Source organism: Salmo salar, chromosome ssa09 (assembly GCF_905237065.1).
Source record: "Salmo salar chromosome ssa09, Ssal_v3.1, whole genome shotgun sequence".
Classification (NCBI taxonomy): Eukaryota; Metazoa; Chordata; class Actinopteri; order Salmoniformes; family Salmonidae; genus Salmo; species Salmo salar.
Genome location: NC_059450.1, coordinates 18817706 through 18838636, shown reverse-complemented (window position 1 = coordinate 18838636; position 20931 = coordinate 18817706). Strand labels below are relative to the sequence as shown.

The following is a 20931-nucleotide window of genomic DNA, read 5'->3' as shown; positions in this document are numbered from 1 at the left end:
AGACAGGATTTTGTCAAGGCACAGATCTCGTGAAGAGTATCAAAACATGTCTGCAGCATTGAAGGTCCCCAAGAACGCAGTGGCCTTCTCCCCCATTCTTAAATGGAAGAAGTTTGGAACCATCTCTGCAGCACTCAGGCCGCAGAGATGGTTCAGGCCTTTATGGTAGAGTGGCCAGACGGAAGCCACTCCTCAGTAAAAGGCACATGACAGTCCGCTTGGAGTTTGCCAAAAGGCTCCTAAAGGACTCTCAGACCATGAGAAACAAGATTCTCTGGTCTGATGAAACCAAAATTGAACTCTTTGACCTGAATGCCAAGCGTCACGTCTGGAGGAACCCCGGCACCACCCCTACGGTGAAGCGTGGTGGCAGCATCATGCTGTGGGAATGTTTTTCAGCGGCAGGGGCTGGGAGAATAGTCAGGTTTGAGGGGAAGATGAACGGCGCAAAGTACAGAGAGATCCATGATGAAAACCTGCTCCAGACCCCTCAGGATCTCAGACTGGGATGAAGGTTCCCCTTCCAACAGGACAACCACCCTAAGAACACAGCCAAGACAAAGCAGGAGTGACTTCGGGACAAGTCTCTGAATGTCCTTGAGTGGCCCAGCCAGAGCCCGAACTTGAACCCGATGTAACGTCTCTGTAGAGACCTGAAAATAAAACGTGTAGTGATTCTCCCCATCCAACCTGAAAGAGCTTGAGAGGATCTGCAGAGAAGAATGGTAGAAACTCCACAAATACAGGTGTGCCAAGTTTCCGGCTTCATACCAAAGAAGACTTGAGGCTGTAATCGCTGCCAAAGGTACTTCAACAAAGTACTGAGTGAAAGGTCTGAATACTTTAAAAAAATTCTAAAATCCTGTTTTTGCTTTGTCGTTATGGGGTATTGTGTGTAGATTGATGAGGGGTAAAAACTTTATCAATTTTAGAATAGTGTAACAAAATGGGGAAAAAGTCAAGGGGTCTGATTACTTTCCGAATGCACCGTACATGTCATCTATGAATGTGAGTGATAGTCCGGTAGGGGCTTTTTCATTTCCTGTTTTTCCTTTTTGTGTTTATTAGCATGAGAAGTACACCAGCCAGCTACAGATGAGTATGAAGGCCCTGGAGGCCAGGAAGAGGGAGAAGGAGAGGCAGCGTGCTGAGGAGAGAACCAGAGACTCATTCCGCTCCAAACAGGAGAAAGGCGAGGGTAAAGCTGTCCTCGCAGCAGGTAAACCTTTCCCAGTCCTGTTGTCCTTTTCTTCTAGAGACTACAGTATAGGTGCTATCCTACATTATAGACCAACCAGGCCTATGAATTTTCTCTGCAAATGTAGAAGAATGGTGCCAGAGGAGATGGCTGACGTTTTATGGGCTGCTCACCAATTGTATTTTTTGGCGTTGTTTGTAACTTATTTTGTACATAATGTTTCTGCCATTGTCTCTTATGACCGAAAAGAGCTTCTGGATATCAGAACAGTGATTACTCTCCTCTAACTGGACAAAGATTTGTTTTCTTTGATTATCTTATGTTTCACCGAGTCGTGGCTGAACGACGACATGGATAATATGAAGTTGGCTGGTTTTTCCGTGCATCGGCAAGACAGATCCGCTTCCTCCAGTAAGACAAGGGGTGGGGGTCTGTGTCTATTTGTCAATAACAGCTGGTGTGCGAAATCAAATGTTAAGGAAGTATCAAGGTTTTGCTCGCCTCACTTAGAGTATCTCATGATAAGCTGTAGACCACACTATTTACCAAGAGTTTTCATCTATATTTTTCATAGCTGTCTATTTACCACCACAAACCGATGCTGGCACTAAGACCACTCTCAACAAGCTGTATAAAACTGTATAAGCAAACAAGAAAATGCTCATCCAGAGGCGGCGCTCCTAGTGGCTGGGACTTTAATGCAAGGAAACTTAAATACGTTTTACCTCATTTCTACCAGCATGTTACATGTGCAACAAGAAGAAAACAACTCTAGACCACCTTTACTCCACCCACTGAGACGCATACAAAGCTCTCCCTTACCCTCCATTTGGCATAATTCTATCCTCCTGATTCCTGCTTATAAGAAAAAACTAAAGCAGGAAGTACCAGTGACTCGCACAATACGGAAGTGGTCAGATGACGCAGATGCAAAGCTGCAGGACTTATTTGGTAGCACAGACTGGAATATGTTCCGGGACTCATCCGATGGCATTGAGGAGTACATCACATCAGTCACTGGCTTCATCAATTAGTGCATTGATGACGTTGTCCTCAGTGACTGACCGTGCATACCCCAACCAGAAGCCATGGATTTCTGGCAACATCCTCACTGAGCTAAAGGATGGAGCTGCCACTTTCAAGGAGCAGGACTCAGATGCATATAAGAAATCCTGCTATGCCCTCAGACGAACCATCAAACTGGCAAAGCGTAAATACAGGACTAAGATTGAATCCTACTACACCGGCTCCAACGCTCGTTGCATCTGGCAGGTCTTGCAAACTATTGCGGACTAAAAAGGGAAGCCCAGCCGTGAAATGCCCAATGACACGAGCCTACCAGATGAGCTAAATTACCTCTGTGTGCTTCGAGGCAAGCAACACTGAAGCTCTATAGTAGCTGTGTGATCACGCTTGCCGTAGTCGACGTGAGTAAGACCTTTACACAGGTCAACATTCACAAGGCCGAAGGGCCAGTGGTTTACCAGGACATGTACTCCGTGCATGCGCTGCTGGGAGTACACCCTGTTCACCCATGACTGCGCAACTCCAACACCATCATTAAGTTTACCGACGACACAGCGGTGGTAGGTCTGATCACTGACAACAATGAGACAGCCTATAGGGAGGAGGTCCAAGACCTGGAAGTGTGGTGCCAGGACAACAACCTCTCCCTCAACGTGATCAAGACAAAGGAGATGATTGTGGACTACAGGAAAAGGATGGCCGAGCACACCCCCATTCTCATCAACAGGGCTGTGGTGGAGCAAGTTGAGAGCTTCAAGTTCCTTGGTGTCCACATCACCAACAAACTATCATGGTCCAAACACACCAAGAAGGTCGTGAAGAGGACACGACAATGCCTATTCCCCCTCAGGAGACTGAAAATATTTGCCATGGGTCCTCAGATCCTCAATGTTCTACAGCTGCACCATCGAGAGCATCCTAACTGGTTGCATCACCACCTGGTGTGGCAACTGCTCGGCCTCCGACCGCAAGGCACTACAGAGGGTAGGGCGTACGGCCCAGTACATCACTGGGGCCAAGCTTCCTGCAATCCAGGATCTCTATACCAGGCGGTGTCAGAGACTCTTAAAACTGCATTGTTGGTTAAGGGCGTGTAAGTAAACAGTTCTACACCTGTTGTATTCAGCGCATGTGACAAATAACATTTGATTTGAAAATTGATGAATTTGTCTTTGTCACATGCAGTACCAGCATATCAGTCTGTTATGCCTCAGGTAAAATATAGCTGAAGTCAATTCTAATATCTTATTCAGGTGAGGAAGATTGTCTCCTCATAAGCATTTTATACCACGAAGTGTTAGATGATCTGTTAAGATCCACACAGCTCTCCTTGTTAAGTCTACCCTTAGTGTGCGATCAAGCAATATTATGAGATGACAGGGTCAAAGGTCAATCCAGTAGGGTCAGACAAGAAGCATTACTAATATGGAACACCAGTTGGCAGGATGAGTGAAGTGACATTGGGCTTGCCTGCTGAGCATGTTGAGCTGGGACAGTTACAGCCTTATCTCTGTCTGCCATGCCTCTGGACTGGGGAGGAGTGCTGAACCTACTCATGGTGCCGCTAGCTCAAGGTGTGTGTAAGGCTGTGTTTTTCCATGCCACGCGAGCGTCAGTGGTCGGTTGGTTAGGGGGATTGTAGTTTTGCTGTCTCACTCACCTTCCAGTACATACAAGTGTCCTTCTGTCCTTGTCTCCACTTTTTGGCTGCATCTTTTTGGCTTTTATGTATAGCCCGACCGATATATAGGTTCACCAATATTATTGCCGTTATTGGCCTTTTACCTTTATATTGGTATCGGATAGGGCTGTGGCGGTCATGAAATGTTGTCACTGTCATTGTCAAGCAAATAACTGCCAGTCTCATAGTAATTAACCGTTAATTAACATAAACACATTTTATCATCTCCTGGCGCATGGACACGCATAGCCTACAAGCCACCAAAGCAGCCCTTTGGAACATCTACATTTAAAAAAGTCTAACTTTTAATATAGCCTACACCATCACAATAGATCAATTTTATTTTAGACAGGTCTAAAGAAGCATATGAAGAAAATATAGTAATATTTTTGAAGAACATAATATCATACTCTGAGTTTTCTTTGTTAGGAACTAATATGACTATGACATATTGCTGTGGGCTACACTAGTTCGTTTAGCAGACAAGATTTGCTCAGAATTCCGTGGCATAATTTTTTTTCTTGTTTTATAGTATGAATAATATAATTGAACATAGCTGAATAAAATAAAATGATATTTTCTTCAAATGATTTCCAAGGAAGTGCGCACTTCCTTGCTGAGCAGTTAACAGGACCTTCAACAGTGAATTCAGAAAGTATTCTGACCCCTTGACTTTTTCCATGTTTTGTTACATTACAGCCTTATTCTAAAATTGATAAAGATTTTTTTTATCCATCTACACACAATACCCCATAATGACAAAGCAAAAACAGGTTTTTAATAATGTTTGCAAATGTATAAAAAACGGATAAAATGATACCACATTTACATAAGTATTCAGACCCTTTACTCAGTACTTGATTGAAGCACCTTTGTCAGCATTTACAGTCTCGAGTCTTATTGGGTGTGATGCTACAAGCTTGGCACCTGTATTTGGGGAGTTTCTCCCATTCTTCACTGCAGATCCTCTCATGCTCTGTCAGGTTGGATGGGGAGCGTCGCTGAACAGCTATTTTCAGGTCTCTCCAGAGATGTTTGATCGGGTTCAAGTCCGGGCTCTGGCTGGGCCACTCAAGGACATACAGAGACTTGTCCCAAAGCCACTCCTGCGTTTGTCTTGGATGTGTGCTTAGCGTCGTTGTCCTGTTGGAAGGTGAACCTTTGCCCAAGTCTGAGGTCCTGAGCGCTCTGGAGCAGGTTTTCATCAAGGATCTCTCTGTACTTGGCTCCGTTCATCTTTCCCCTCGATCATGACTAATCTCCCAGTCCCTGCCCCTGAAAAACATCCCCACAGCATGATGCTGCCACCACCGTCCTTCACTGTAGGGATGGTGCCGGGTTTCCTCCAGACGTGATGCTTGGCATTCAGGCCAAAGAGCTCAATCTTGGTTTCATCAGACCAAATAATCTTGGTTTCATCAGACCAAATAATCTTGTTTCTCATGGTCTGAGAGTCTTTTAGGTGCCTTTTGGCAAGCTCCAAGCAGGCTGTTATGTTCCTTTTACTGAGCAGTGGCTTCCGTCTGGCCAATCTACCATAAAGGCCTGATTGGTGGTGCTGCAGAGATGGTTGTCCTTCTGGAAGGTTCTCACATCTCCACAGAGGAACTCTGACAGAGCTCCAGAGTGACCATCGGGTTCTTGGTCACCTCCCTGACCAAGGCCCTTCTTCCCCGATTGCTCAGTTTGGCCAGGCGGCCAGCTCTAGGAAGAGTCTTGGTGGTTCTAAACTTCTTCAATTTAAGAATGATAGAGCCCACTGGTGTTCTTATGGACCTTCATTACTGCAGAAATGTTTTGGTACCCTTCCCCAGAGCTGTGCGTGGACACAATCCTGTCTCGAAGCTCTAAGGACAATTCCTTCGACCTCATGGCTTGGTTTTTGCGCTGACATTTTTCCCCCACCTTTTATTTAACCAGGTAGGCCAGTTGAGATCAAGTTCTCATTTACAACTGCGACCTGGCCAAGATCAAGCAAAGCAATGCGACACAAACTGTGACATCGGGTGGTGTAGGTGTCCTGGAGGGCAGGTAGTTTGCCCCCGGTGATGCGTTGTGCAGACCTCACTAACCTCTGGAGAGCCTTCCGGTTATGGGCGGAGCAGTTGCCGTACCAGGCGGTGATACAGCCCGACAGGATGCTCTCGATTGTGCATCTGTAAAAGTTTGAGTGTTTTTGGTGACAAGCCGAATTTCTTCAGCCTCCTGAGGTTGAAGAGGCGCTGCTGCGCCTTCTTCACCACGCTGTCTGTGTGGGTGGACCATTTCAGTTTGTCCGTGATGTGTACGCCGAGGAACTTAAAACTTTCCGCCTTCTCCACTACTTTCCCGTCGATGTGGATAGGGGGCTGTTTCCTAAAGTCCACGATCATCTCCTTTGTTTTGTTGACATTGAGTGTGAGGTTATTTTCCTGACACCACACTCCAAGGGCTCTCACCTCCTCCTTGTAGGCCGTCTTGTCGTTGTTGGTAATCAAGCCTACCACTGCAGTGTCGTCTGCAAACTTGATGATTGAGTTGGAGGCGTGCATGGCCACGCAGTCATGGGTGAACAGGGAGTACAGGAGAGGGCTGAGAACGCACCCTTGTGGGGCTCCAGTGTTGAGGATCAGCGCAGGGGGAGATGTTGTTTCCTACCCTCACCACCTGGGGGCGGCCCGTCAGGAAGTCCAGGACCCAGTTGCACAGGGCGGGGTCGAGACCCAGGGTCTCGAGCTTAATGACGAGTTTGGAGGGTACTATGGTGTTAAATGCTGAGCTGTAGTCGATGAATAGCATTCTTACATAGCTATTCCTCTTGTCCAGATGGGTTAGGGCAGTGTGATTGCGATTGCGTCGTCTGTGGACCTATTGGGGCGATAAGCAAGTTGGAGTAGGTCTAGGGTGTCAGGTAGGGTGGAGGTGATATGGTCCTTGACTAGTCTCTCAAAGCACTTCATGATAGTCATTTAGCTCAGTTACCTAGCTTTCTTGGGAACAGGAACAATGGTGGCCCTCTTGAAGCATGTGGGAACAGCAGACTGGGATAAGGGTTGATTGAATATGTCCGTAAACACCAGCCAGCCAGCTGGTCTGCGCATGCTCTGAGGACGTGGCTAGGGATGCCGTCTTGGCTGGTAGCCTTGCGAGGGTTAACACATTTAATGTTTTACTCACGTTGGCTGCAGTGAAGGAGATCCCGCAGGTTTTGGTACCGGGCTGTGTCGGTGGCACTGTATTGTCCTCGAAGCGAGCAAAGAAGTTGTTTAGTTTGTCTGGGAGCAAGACATCGTGGTCCGCGACGGGGCTGGTTTTCTTTTTGTATTCCGTGATTGACCCTGCCACATACCTCTCGTGTCTGAGCCGTTTAATTGCGACTCTACTTTGCCTCTATACTGACGCTTAGCTCGTTTGATTTCCTTGCAGAGGGAATAGCTATACTGTTTGTATTCGGTCATGTTTTCGGTCGCCTGATTTAAAAGCAGTGGTTCGCGCTTTCAGTTATGCGCGAATGCTGCCATCAATCCACGGTTTCTGGTTGGGGAAGGTTTTAATAGTCGCTGTGGATACAACATCACCGATGCACTTGCTAATAAACTCGCTCACCGAATTAGCGTATTCATCAATGTTATTGTCAGACGCAATGCAGAACATATCCCAGTCCATATGATCGAAGCAATTTTGAAGCGTGGAATCTGATTGGTCGCACCAGCGTTGAACAGACCTGAGCACGGGCGTTTCCTGTTTTAGTTTCTGTCTATAGGCTGGGAGCAATAAAATGGAGTCGTGGTCAGATTTTCCGAAAGGAGGGCGGGGGAGGGCTTTGTATGCGTCGCAGAAGATAGAATAACAATGATCCAGGGTTTTGCCAGCCCAGGTAGCGCTTTCGATATGCTGATAAAAATTTAGGGAGCCTTGTTTTCAGATTAGCCATGTTAAAATCCCCAGCTACAATAAATGCAGCCTCAGGATATGTGGTTTCCAGTTTACATAGTCCAATGAAGTTCTTTCAGGGCCGTCGATGTGTCTGCTTGGGGGGATATAAACGACTGTGATTATAATCGAAGAGAATTCTCTTGGTAGATAATGCGGTCGGTATTTGATTGTAAGGAATTCTAGGTCAGGTGAACAAAAGCACTTGAGTTCCTGTATGTTATGATCACACCACGTCTCGTTAATCATAAGGCACACACCCCCGCCCTTCTTCTTACCAGAGAGATGTTTGTTTCTGTTGGCGTGATGCGTGAAGAAACCAGGTGGCTGTACCAACGCTGATAACGTAGGCCATGTTTCCGTGAAACAAAGAACGTTACAATCTCTGATGTCTCTCTGGAAGGCAAACCTTGCTCGGATTTCGTCTACCTTGTTGTCAAGAGACTGGATATTGGCGAGTAGTCTGCTCGGGAGTGGTGCGATGTGCTGTCTACGGAGCCTGACCAGAAGACCGCTCCGTCTGCCCCTTCTGCGGCACCGTTGTTTTGAGTCGCCGGCTGGGATCCGATCCATTGTCCTGGGTGGTGGACCAAATAGAGGATCCGCTTCGGGAAAGTCGTAATGTTGGTGAGTTGACGTCGCTCTTATATCCAATAGTTCCTCCCGGCTGTATGTAATAAAACTTAAGATTTCCTGGGGTAACAATGTAAGAAATAATACGTTAAAAAAAACTAAATACTGCATAGTTTCCTAGGAACGCAAAGCGAGCCGGCCATCTCTGTCGGCACCGGAAGCTTTACAGTGTCCCAGAACTTTTTGGAGTTTATGCTACAGGATGCAAATTTCTGTTTGAAAAACCTAGCCTTTGCTTTCCTTACTGCCTGTGTATATTGTTTCCTAACTTCCCTGAAAAGTTGCATTACGCGGGGGCTATTTGATGCCAATGCAGTACGTCACAGGATGTTTTTGTGCTGATCAAGGGCAGTCAGGTCTGGAGTGAACTAAGGGCTATACCTGTTGTTAGTTCTACATTTTTTGAATAGGGCATGCTTATTTTAGACGGTGAGGAAAGCACTTTGAAAGAATAACCAGGCATCCTCTACTGACTTAATGAGGTCAATATCCTTCCAGGATACCCGGGCCAGGTCGATTAGAAAGGCCTGCTTGCTGAAGTATTTTAGGAAGCGTTTGACAGTGATGAGGGGTGGTCGTTTGACCGCGGACCCATTACGGACACAGGCAATGAGGCAGTGATCGCTGAGATCCTGGTTGAAGACAGCAGAGGTATATTTAGAGGGCAGGTTGGTCAGGATGATATCTTATGAGGGTGCCTGTGCACTGTCAACTGTGGTACCTCAATATAGACAGATGTGTGCCTTTCCAAATCATGTCCAGTCAATTGCATTTACCACAGGTGGACTTCAATAAAGTTGTAGAAACATCCTAAGGATGACCAATGGAAACAGGATGCACCTGAGGATGCATTTCGAGTCTCATAGCAAAGGGTCTGAATACTTATTTACGTAAGCTATTTCTGTTACTTTATTTTTAATACATTTGCAATAATGTCTAAACCTGTTTTTGCTTTGTCATCAAATCGTATTGGTCACATACACATATTTAGCAGATGTTATTGCGGGTGTAGTAAAATGCTTGTGTTCCTAGCTCCAACAGTGCAGTAGTATCTAACAATACACACAAAAAAGTCAAATAATGGAATTAAGAAATATATAAATATTAGGAAGACCAATGTCGGAGTGGCATTGACTAAAATACATATGAGTAAAGCAGTATGTAAACATTCAAATTACAAGTGTAGATATTACCTCAATTACCTCGACTAACCAGTGGCCCAGCACAATGACTCTGTACCGGTACCCCCTGTATATAGCCTCGATACTGTTTATTTTACTGCTGCTCTTTAATTATTTGTTACTTTTAGTTTTTGCTCATCTATTTTTTTTACTTAACACTTATTTAAGCGTTTCACTGTAAGTTCTACACCTGTTGTATTCGGCCCATGTGACAAAAATGTGATTTGTTCCATTTAAGGTGGCCAGTGATTCTATGTACACCTGAAATCAGAAGCTGACATACAGTTAGGTTGGAGTCATTAAAACTCGTTTTTCAACCACTCCACAAATTTCTTGTTAACAAACTATAATTTTGGCAAGTCGATTAGGACATCTACTTTGTGCATGACAAAGTAATTTTTCCAACAATTGCTTACAGACAGATTATTTCACTTATAATTCATTGTATCACAATTCCAGTGGGTCAGAAGTTCACATACACTAAGTTGACTGTGCCTTTAAACAGCTTGGAAAATTCCAGAAAATAATGTCATGGCTTTAGAAGCTTCTGATAGGCTAATTGAAAGAATTTGAGTCAATTGGAGGTGTACCTGTGGATGTATTTCAAGGCCTACCTTCAAACGCAGTGCCTCTTTGCTTGACATCATGGGAAAATCTAAAGAAATCAGCCAAGACCACAAGAGAAATCAGCCCAAAATTGTAGACCTCCACAAGTCTGGTTCATCCTTGGGAGCAATTTCCAAATGCCTGAAGGTACAACGTTCATCTGTACAAACAATAGTACGCAAGTATAAACACCATGGGACCATACCGCTCAGGAAGGAGATGTGTTCATACTTTGGTGCGAAAAGTGCAAATCAATCCCAGAACAACAGCAAAGGACCTTGTGAAGATGCTGGAGGAAACAGGTACAAAAGTATCTATAGCCACAGTAAAACGAGTCCTATATCGACATAACCTGAAAGGCCGCTCAGCAAAGAAGAAGCCACTGCTCCAAAACCGCCATAAAAAAGCCAGACTATAGTTTGCAACTGCACATGGGGACAAAGATCGTACTTTTTGGAGAAGTGTCCTCTGGTCTGATGAAACAAAAATAGAACTGTTTGGCCATAATGACCATCGTTATGTTTGCAAGCCGAAGAACCTCATCCCAACGGTGAAGCATGGGGGTGGCAGCATTATGTTGTAGGGGTGCTTTGCTGCAGGAGGGACTGGTGCACTTCACAAAATAGATGGCATCATGAGGGAGGAAAATTTGGTGGATATATTGAAGCAACATCTCAAGACATCAGTCAGGAAGTTAAAGCTTGGTCGCAAATGGGTTTTCCAAATAGACAATGACCCCAAGCATACTTCCAAAGTTGTGGCAAAATGGCTTAAGGACAACAAAGTCAAGGTATTGGAGTGGCCATCACAAAGCCCTGACCTCAATCCTATAGACAATGTGTGGGCATATTGAAAAAGCGTGTGCGAGCAAGGAGGCCTACAAACCTGACTCAGTTACACCAGCTCTGTCAGGAGGAATGGGCCAAAATTCACCCAATTTATTGTGGGAAGTTTGTGGAAGGCTTCCCAAAACGTTTGACCCAAGCTAAACAATTTAAAGGCAATACTAATTGAGTGTATGTAAACTTCTGACCCACTGGGAATGTGATGAAAGAAATAAAAGCTGAACGAAATAATTCTCTCTACTATTATTCTGACATTTCACATTCTTAAAATAAAGTGGTGATCCTAACTGACCTAAGACAGGGAATTTTTTTACTAGGATTTAATGTCAGGAATTGTGAAAAACTGAGTTTAACCTCTTACATCTAGACGTTCCGCTAGCGGAACACCTGCTCCAATATCCAATGATGGGCGTGGCGCGAAATACAAACTCCTCTAAAATCCGAAAACTTCAATTTTTCAAACATATGACTATTTTACAGCATTTTAAAGACAAGACTCTCGTTAATCTAACCACACTGTCCGATTTCAAAAAGGCTTTACAGCGAAAGCAAAACATTAGATTATGTCAGCAGAGTACCCAGCCAGAAATAATCAGACACCCATTTTTCAAGCTAGCATATAATGTCACAAAAAACAAAACCACAGCTAAATGCAGCACTAACCTTTGATCTTCATCAGATGACAACCCTAGGACATTGTTATACAATGCATGCATGTTTTGTTCAATCAAGTTCATATTTATATCAAAACCCAGCTTTTTTACATTACATTACATTACATTTAAGTCATTTAGCAGACGCTCTTATCCAGAGCGACTTACAAATTGGTGCATTCACCCTATGATATCCAGTGGAACAACCACTTTACAATAGTGCATCTAAATCTTTTAAGGGGGGGGTTAGAAGGATTACTTTATCCTATCCCAGGTATTCCTTAAAGAGGTGGGGTTTCAGGTGTCTCCGGAAGGTGGTGATTGACTCCGCTGTCCTGGCGTCGTGAGGGAGCTTGTTCCACCATTGGGGTGCCAGAGCAGCGAACAGTTTTGACTGGGCTGAGCGGGAACTGTGCTTCCTCAGAGGTAGGGGGGCCAGCAGGCCAGAGGTGGATGAACGCAGTGCCCTTGTTTGGGTGTAGGGCCTGATCAGAGCCTGAAGGTATGGAGGTGCCGTTCCCTTCACAGCTCCGTAGGCAATCACCATGGTCTTGTAGCGGATGCGAGCTTCAACTGGAAGCCAGTGGAGAGAGCGGAGGAGCGGGGTGACGTGAGAGAACTTGGGAAGGTTGAACACCAGACGGGCTGCGGCGTTCTGGATGAGTTGTAGGGGTTTAATGGCACAGGCAGGGAGCCCAGCCAACAGCGAGTTGCAGTAATCCAGACGGGAGATGACAAGTGCCTGGATTAGGACCTGCGCCGCTTCCTGTGTGAGGCAGGGTCGTACTCTGCGAATGTTGTAGAGCATGAACCTACAGGATCGGGTCACCGCCTTGATGTTAGTGGAGAACGACAGAGTGTTGTCCAGGATCACGCCAAGGTTCTTAGCACTCTGGGAGGAGGACACAAGGGAGTTGTCAACTGTGATGGCGAGATCATGGAACGGGCAGTCCTTCCCCGGGAGGAAGAGCAGCTCCGTCTTACCGAGGTTCAGCTTGAGGTGGTGATCCGTCATCCACACTGATATGTCTGACAGACATGCAGAGATGCGATTCGCCGCCTGGTTATCAGAAGGGGGAAAGGAGAAGATTAATTGTGTGTCGTCTGCATAGCAATGATAGGAGAGACCATGTGAGGATATGACAGAGCCAAGTGACTTGGTGTATAGCGAGAATAGGAGAGGGCCTAGAACTGAGCCCTGGGGGACACCAGTGGTGAGAGCGCATGGTGCGGAGACAGATTCTCGCCACGCCACCTGGTAGGAGCGACCTGTCAGGTAGGACGCAATCCAAGCATGGGCCGCGCCGGAGATGCCCAACCCGGAGAGGGTGGAGAGGAGGATCTGATGGTTCACAGTATCAAAGGCAGCAGATAGGTCTAGAAGGATGAGCGCAGAGGAGAGAGAGTTAGCTTTAGCAGTGCGGAGAGCCTCCGTGACACAGAGAAGAGCAGTCTCAGTTGAATGCCCAGTCTTGAAACCTGACTGATTAGGATCAAGAAGGTCATTCTGAGAGAGATAGCAGGAGAGCTGGCCAAGGACGGCACGTTCAAGAGTTTTGGAGAGAAAAGAAAGAAGGGATACTGGTCTGTAGTTGTTGACATCAGAGGGATCGAGTGTAGGTTTTTTCAGAAGGGGTGCAACTCTCGCTCTCTTGAAGACGGAAGGGACGTAGCCAGCGGTCAAGGATGAGTTGATGAGCGAGGTGGGACATTAGCGTGTGACGTTCAGGACTAGCATACCCCCCGCAAACATCCGGTGAATTTACTAAATTACTCACGATAAACGTTCACAAAAAACATAACAATTATTTTAAGAATTATAGATACAGAACTCCTCTATGCACTCGATATGTCCGATTTTAAAATAGCTTTTCGGTGAAAGCACATTTTGCAATATTCTCAGTAGATAGCCCAGCCATCACGGCTAGCCATTTAGACACCGACCAAGTTTAGCCCTGACCAAACTCCGATTTTACGATTACAAAAGTTTGATTACCTTTGTTGTCTTCGTCAGAATGCACTCCCAGGACTGCTACTTCAATAACAAATGTTGGTTTGGTCCAAAATAATCCATCGTTTTATCCAAATAGCAGCGTTTTGTTCGTGCGTTCAAGACACTATCCAAAGTGTAAATAAGGGTCACGAGCATGGCGCAATTCGTGACAAAAGAATTCTAAATATTCCATTACCGTACTTCGAAGCATGTCAACCGCTGTTTAAAATCAATTTTTATGCCATTTTTCTCGTAAAAAAGCGATAATATTCCCACCGGGAATCTGCGTTTAGGTAAACAGACGAAAGAAAACATAGCATGGGGTCGACGCGGGCACGCGCCTGAGTCTCACAGTACTGTAACCAGCCACTACCCAAACGCGCTACTTTTTTTCAACCAGAGCCTGCAAAGCCACGATTCAGCTTTTTGCCGCCTTCTGAGAGCCCATGGGAGCCATAGGAAGTGTCATGTAACAGCAGAGATCCTCTGTATTGGAAATTGTCAGACAGGGCACTTCCTGCATGGAATCTTCTCAGGTTTTGGCCTACCAAATGAGTTCTGTTATACTCACAGACACCATTCAAACAGTTTTAGAAACTTTGGAGTGTTTTCTATCCAAAGCTAATAATTATATGCATATTCTAGTTTCTGGGCAGGAGTAATCATCAGATTAAATCGGGTACGTTTTTTTATCCGGCTGTGAAAATACTGCCCCCTAGCCATAACAGGTTAAATGTATTTGGCTAAGGTGTATGTAAACTTTTGACTTTATATCCAACTTTGTATAGGACAGCAGCTTTTAAGTTGCAGGGTTGAGTAACCAGGTGGTTGCCGGCTAGTGATGGCTATTTAACAGTCTGATGGCCTTGAGAGAAGCTTTTCAGCCTTGTCCCAACTTTGATGCAACTGTCCTGACCTCACCTTCTGGATAATAGCGGGGTGAACAGGCTTTGGATCAGGTGGTTGATGTCCTTGATGATCTTTTTGGCCTTCCTGTGCCATCGGGTGCTGTCGGTGTTCTGGAGGGCAGTCAGTCTGCCCTTGGGTAAAGCGTTGGGCAGACTGCACCACTCTGATGAGCCCTGCGGTTGCGGGCGGTGCAGTTGTCGTACCAGTCGGTGATACATTATGCTCTCTATTGTGCATTTGTAAAAGTGTTTGTGTGTAGATTTCTGTGGAACTTTTGTTATTTTACCTATTTTAGAATAAGGCTGTAACGTGGAAAAGGGGAAGGGGTCTGAATACTTTCCGAATGCTCTGTATATGCTTAATTTAAAGTTATTTATGAAACTTTAGTTGATACATACGTTATATGGCTATATGTTTTGATTTTTAATACATTCTAAGGCTGCATGATGCGACTCTAATGATGATGATGATTTGAAAAAAGTTGCATGAAAGGCATGAGTTCTGCTTTGTTTCTCATTCCCTATTTAGCGAGCCCTTGATAATATTCCCACCAGGCCTTGAATTTCCTGGCAGCATCCCCCTTGTGTGTCCATAATGCCCCCTAAAAAATCTATACCTTTTGTGACTAAAGTGGCCATTGTGGGCTTAAAATAAAATAATTATAATTCCCTTCTCCCGGCTGCCATGCTCCGAAGCACCTCACTCACATGGCTCTCTCAGATATCTCAGTTCTTATTAGCCAATGCCCGTCACGTGATCGGGTCCTTCTCAAAGCATCTCAGCTAAGTAGCCTATAAGTGACGTTGCATACATCGAATTTCGAGGCGCATATTGAAGATGTCCACGTTTAGCCTACTTTTCATCTGCCAACAAGATGAGTAGGCCTAACTAACAGCAAAAGCACTAGCCTATGTCAGTATGCTATCGCCCATAGTACAAAAGTTAACCTATTCTATTGGAAGAAGAAATGCATATTCCAAACATACTCAGGGACAGTTGTGGGATGCGGCAGACCCCAAATTATACAACCACTTGCATAAAAAAAAAAAACGTTTAAAAGCAATGAGGCTGATGCAACAGATCAGAACGTTAGCCTAATAGTTTGTCGACATTTTAAGCTGTTTCTTCGCGTTGTAAGCGCAGCAATGCGGATAAGGCAGTAGGCTATAGGCATGAATGTTCCAAGATGCAGTCAATTAGCAGGAAAACGCTGTTCTCATAAGTAACCGCAAATGTGATTATGCATGTAATGCATTATAATAAAGGTGCATTTTTATGGTGAAAATTATCTTCCCCAAACGTGAAACTTATGCACCGCCTATGTATGCCAGTAAGGCTCTTCGCCGGTTGTAAAGCGGATTAATATGCTTAATTTTAAGTTATTTGGCCACTTTAGTCAAAACATATAGGCCTATGGGCTAGGCTACATGAGGTGTGCGACTATGAAAAGTTGTGCACAAAAAAAAGGCATGTGCTTTTTCTTTCCTTGCTGCACGCACTGGGCATCATTCACAAGTGATAATACATCATTCACAAGTGATAATACATCATTCACAAGTGATAATTTGAATGAGTTTCATTCACAGGGTCAAAACACACACGACTGCTGTTGGCTGAGCAATTTCCACACTACTCTCAAATAGTTTCCATTTACAAGATGCAGACATGAACTCTACTTGACAAAAGAGCTCTTTATTTAAAATGAATGGGGCACGTTTTTACGCACAATTCACTGATCGTTTGATGTTTTCTCTTGAATTCTCATCATACTGTACATAGCCTTGATGACTTGAATTTGGAATTTGGGTATGTCAGTTGGTTGTGTAAGCCAGCCAAGCCTACTTGTATTGATCATATACTGTAACTCTTCATAAGCAGTACTGCTGTCTCGCTCCACAATCTTTAAAACTGGATGTCATAGCTCCCATGACTAAGTTGATCAACCATGTTGTATGACAGTAGAGTAAACCCTTTAACCCAGCTGATCCCACTCTGTAATCCAGCTCATCCGGACCCATTATCCAGCAGTGGAATGCAAGGATGGACCATCACTAGTGGCTTTAACTACTGACAGTTAGAAGGTTATGACACGCCAGACCTCCAACCATTTACACTTAGTTTAAATGTTTACATTCAGCCTTCATCCCACTCTGCCTGTATGTGATGGGTTAATGTAGCTGCTGACTGACTCTTTATTTCCTCCTGAAGCAGCTAGACTGGTGAGGTGACCAGTGTCCCATTCCCTACAGGCCACACCCTGTTGGAAGTCCAGGGACTCCACACTGAGAGGCTTAGAGATGTCTGTTTTTCCTGAAGCCTTACAGGGTGTGGACTGTGGAGTCTGTCTTCTCCTGCTGTCTGTAAAGCAGCCTGCTGCCTCTCTGAGGTGACCTTGTCTGGCCTACTGTAGTCTACCCTGACAGGCCATGTACTTTTTAATATATACTGAACAAAAATATAAACGCAACATGTCAAGTTTTGGTCCAGTGTTTCATGAGCTGAAATAAAACATCCCAAAAATGTTCCATACACACAAAAAGCATATTTCTCTCACATTTTTTGCACAGTTTTGTTTACATCCCTGTTAGTGAGAATTTCTCTTTCGCTAAAATAATCCAAGAAGCTGATTTTTAAACAGCATGATCATTACAAAGGTGCACCTTGTGCGGGGGACAGTAAAAGGCAGCTCTAAAATGTGCAGTTTTGTCATACAACACAATGCCACAGAGGTCTCAAGTTTTTAGGGAGTATGCAATTGGCATGCTGACTGCAGGAATATCCACCAGAGCTGTTGCCAGAGAATTGAATGGTCATTATCTACCTTAAGCTGCCTTCAATGTTGTTTTAGAGAAGTTGGCAGTACGTCCAACCAGCCTCAACCGCAGACCACGTGTAATCACGCCAGCCCAGGACCTCCACATCTGGCTTCTTCACCTTTTGGGCTCATCTGAGACCAGCCACCCAGACAACTGATGAAACTGTGGGTTTGCAAAACTAAAGAATTTCTGAACAAACTCTCAGAAGCCGGCTCAGGGAAGCTCATCTGCGTGCCCGTTGTCCTCACCAGGGTCTTGACTCCAGATCGGCGTTGTAATCGACTTCGGTGGGGAAATGCTCACCTTCGATGGCCACTGGCACGCTGGAGAAGTGTGCTCTTCACAGATTAATCCCTGTTTCAACTTTATCGGGCAGATGGCAGACAGCGTATGGCGTTGTGTGGGGTCGAGCAGTTTGCTGATGTCAATGTTGTGAACAGAGTGCCCCATGGGGTTATGGTATAGGCAAGCATAAGCTACGGACAACAAACAAGTGCATTTTATTGATGGTAATTTGAATGCACAGAGATACCGTGATGAGATCCTGAGGGCCATTGACGTGCCATTTATCCACCGCCATCCCCTCATGTTTCAGCATGGTAATGCACAGCCCCATGTCACAAGGATCTGTACACAATTCCTGGAAGCTGAAAATGTCCCAGGTTTCCATGGCCTGCATACTCACCAGTCATGTCACCCATTGAGCATGTTTGCGAAGATGTTGCGCTGCATGAGGCAAAACCAGATACTGACTGGTTTTCTGATCCACACCCCACTTTTTTTTTCTTCTTTTCAAGGTATCTGTGACCAACCAATGGAAGTCTGTATTCCCAGTCATGTGAAATCTATAGATTAGGGCCTAACTTATTTATTTAAATTGACTGATTTCCGTTTATGAACTGTAACTCAGTAAAATCTTTGAAATTGTTGGATGTTGCCTTTATGTTCTACATTGAACAAAAATAATGTGGAAATGTATCCTTATAGTTTCCACTGCCTGAGAAGAGCTCTGGATTTAACGTTTATTTTCATGTCTTTCATTAGTGGCTTCATCATTCCTGATACACACCAACATAGAAAAGCTTAAAATGACTCAGTGCAACCCTAGAGAAAGTCCACAAACCATTTTAGGCTGTGTCATCCATCCTGTGAAGCTAGAAAGGAAGCATTGGGTAAGCCAAATGGAATTAGTGACATGCCCTTCTGTTTCCTCCCCTCTCTCTGTTGATGTCTTATTGTGTGTCCTGGGCAACAGCGCTTTGGAGTTGTAGTGTTTTGGTTTATTTAGGCCAGTGTGAAAGAGCCCTAATGTGCCTGTTTAGTTTTCACAGACACCAGGCATGTGGATAATCTGATTTATGCCATATAGGCTAGTATCCTGGACTTGCCAGCCAGCTGTTAGATGTCATCACATTAATGAGGGTGACAGGAAATCTGCCCTAGTGCCCTTATTGGTCAGATGTAGGGGATGGATAAAAACAGATTTATATGGTTTGTTAGTGCAATTTTATATAAAAGAAAGAAAATGTAAAGAATATATTTTGGTTTATTTGCTATTGAATTATAAACCACTTACCAACCTGGAATCTGTGTGATAATCAATTAACATTTATAAGCAATAAATATAATTTAACTGCGTCAGCAACCTCATCTCATATATGGAAACGCGCATGGAACCAACCTGTATTTTGGCGTCTATAGAAGTGGCCTTTTAGAATCTAGGGACCACCACTACGTGGATCATACATGATAATGCATTCAAGCAGGACAGCAGCAAGTACTGTATGACCATGTACTGTAGATGGAAGGTTATCAGTTTGTCTCAATGTTCTGCTCTGGAGAGACGAGTCATTGTAAACCAGTGTATGAAAAGCATCACATTTGTTATATTTCTGCGTCTCCTCCCTTTAGTGAAGATTAGGATTACCATGTCCAGTCTCATTCTCCTCCTCCGAGGATTATGTATTGTGTGTCACGTGACCTCGTTTATAACTCCAGGCCCCTCTACCTGCTTTGTCAATGGCTGATTCTTATCAAAGTTATTAAATTGATGGAACATTTTAGGACAGAATGCAACATATTATCCACTGCGACTGTTTGTGCTACGCTTATTTGTAATGTTTCAATGTACAGCTTTACTTCAAACCCAGACATTATAGGGTTTGCAATCATTCTGCCATGTGACTACTACATCATTCAGTTTTTGTATTTATTATAGTCCAGCAAAATGAAGGCAGTTGCTGCTGTACTAACTCTGTTCTCTCTCTGTCCATGTATCTGCTCGTGTGTGTGTGTGTGTCTGTCTGTTAGTGGCCAGTGAGGCTCCAGTGTCCAAGCCCACTCCTCTATATGGGCAGCCGTCGTGGTGGGGGGAGGATGATGCTGAACACGGTGAAGGACAGCGGCCAGACGAGGACCCTGCAGGTCTGGAACAAACACTTCTCTACTATTAGTATGCTATCAGTTCATTTGTTTCTCCGGATATGTGAGAGTGAGCATGTCACTCTCTGAAAGAGGCCTGGCACTTCAATATTGTTATTAGCTGTGCTAACTCATAAAGGTTACAGCCATTGTATTTGATTAGAGTGGCAAGCATAATACTTTGTTATGCATCACACCAAAGGTTTTCAATACATCCATTGAGAGATTGATGGTGTTTAGCTCTGTAGTGCCTACTGGTGACCAGGAGTTGCCAGTGTCACACTGAGCCAGGTTGGTCCAGGGCCATCCCAGGCCACCGGGCAGTGCCTCGTGATGGATTACCCCTGTAAGACCAGGGGACAGGGTGGAGGAGAGAGGAGGGAGGGTGACTGTTAGCCTCATGCTGCCCAGCCTGGCTGGAACGGATTACCACTCTCCTTTGGACTCCAAGCTCCCACAGTGACATTTCCTCACGCCCAGCTGGCCTGGCACCCATCGATTGGCTGATGTTTTTGTTTGTTTACTTAGTCAAGCCACATTATTTGTGGCTGCAGATTTATCGGGAATACTTGGCAGACTGAGTTTAATGGGATTTGTTTTCCTTTGAATATTGAATATTTCATTCGAGTAGTGTCTGTGATTCCTTCCCTTACCCACCTCATACTGCATGTCCTTTGTGCCTGTAGTTTACAGTAGGGCTGGGAATTGCCAGGGACCTCATAATGCATTATTATCATGATACTTAGGTGCCGTTATGATATGTACTGCGTTTCTCATGATTCTCACAATTCTGTGTATTGCGATTCGATATTGCGATTTGATGTTCCAAAAATATTGCTCACTATATGTCTGCTTCAGAGAGACGAGAGAGCATGATAAAACTGGTTTTGATCAGTCAGGGAAATAAAAGTGTGAGTTTTGGCGCCCACGAGCGCTAGCTAACGCTAATGATATCAAATATATCAATATAATATCGTTCAAAATAATATTGAGATATGTAACTTTATCGATTTTCCCCCCCCCCCAAAATCACTAGTTTACGGTATTGGTCTATATA

At 44.6% G+C, this 20931-nt stretch overlaps 1 protein-coding gene across 5 annotated transcripts in view; it reads left to right on the top strand.

The window, feature by feature from the left end:
* Positions 1 to 20931, top strand: part of LOC106610859 (centrosomal protein of 170 kDa protein B) — a 50929-nt gene that overhangs the window by 20325 nt on the left and 9673 nt on the right. For all 5 annotated transcript variants that reach the window (XM_045723453.1, XM_045723452.1, XM_014210499.2 and 2 more), the window contains 2 exons: positions 1069 to 1219; positions 19764 to 19877. In XM_045723453.1, the coding sequence (XP_045579409.1) occupies positions 1069 to 1219; positions 19764 to 19877 (265 nt within the window). The remainder of the gene's footprint in view (positions 1 to 1068; positions 1220 to 19763; positions 19878 to 20931) is intronic.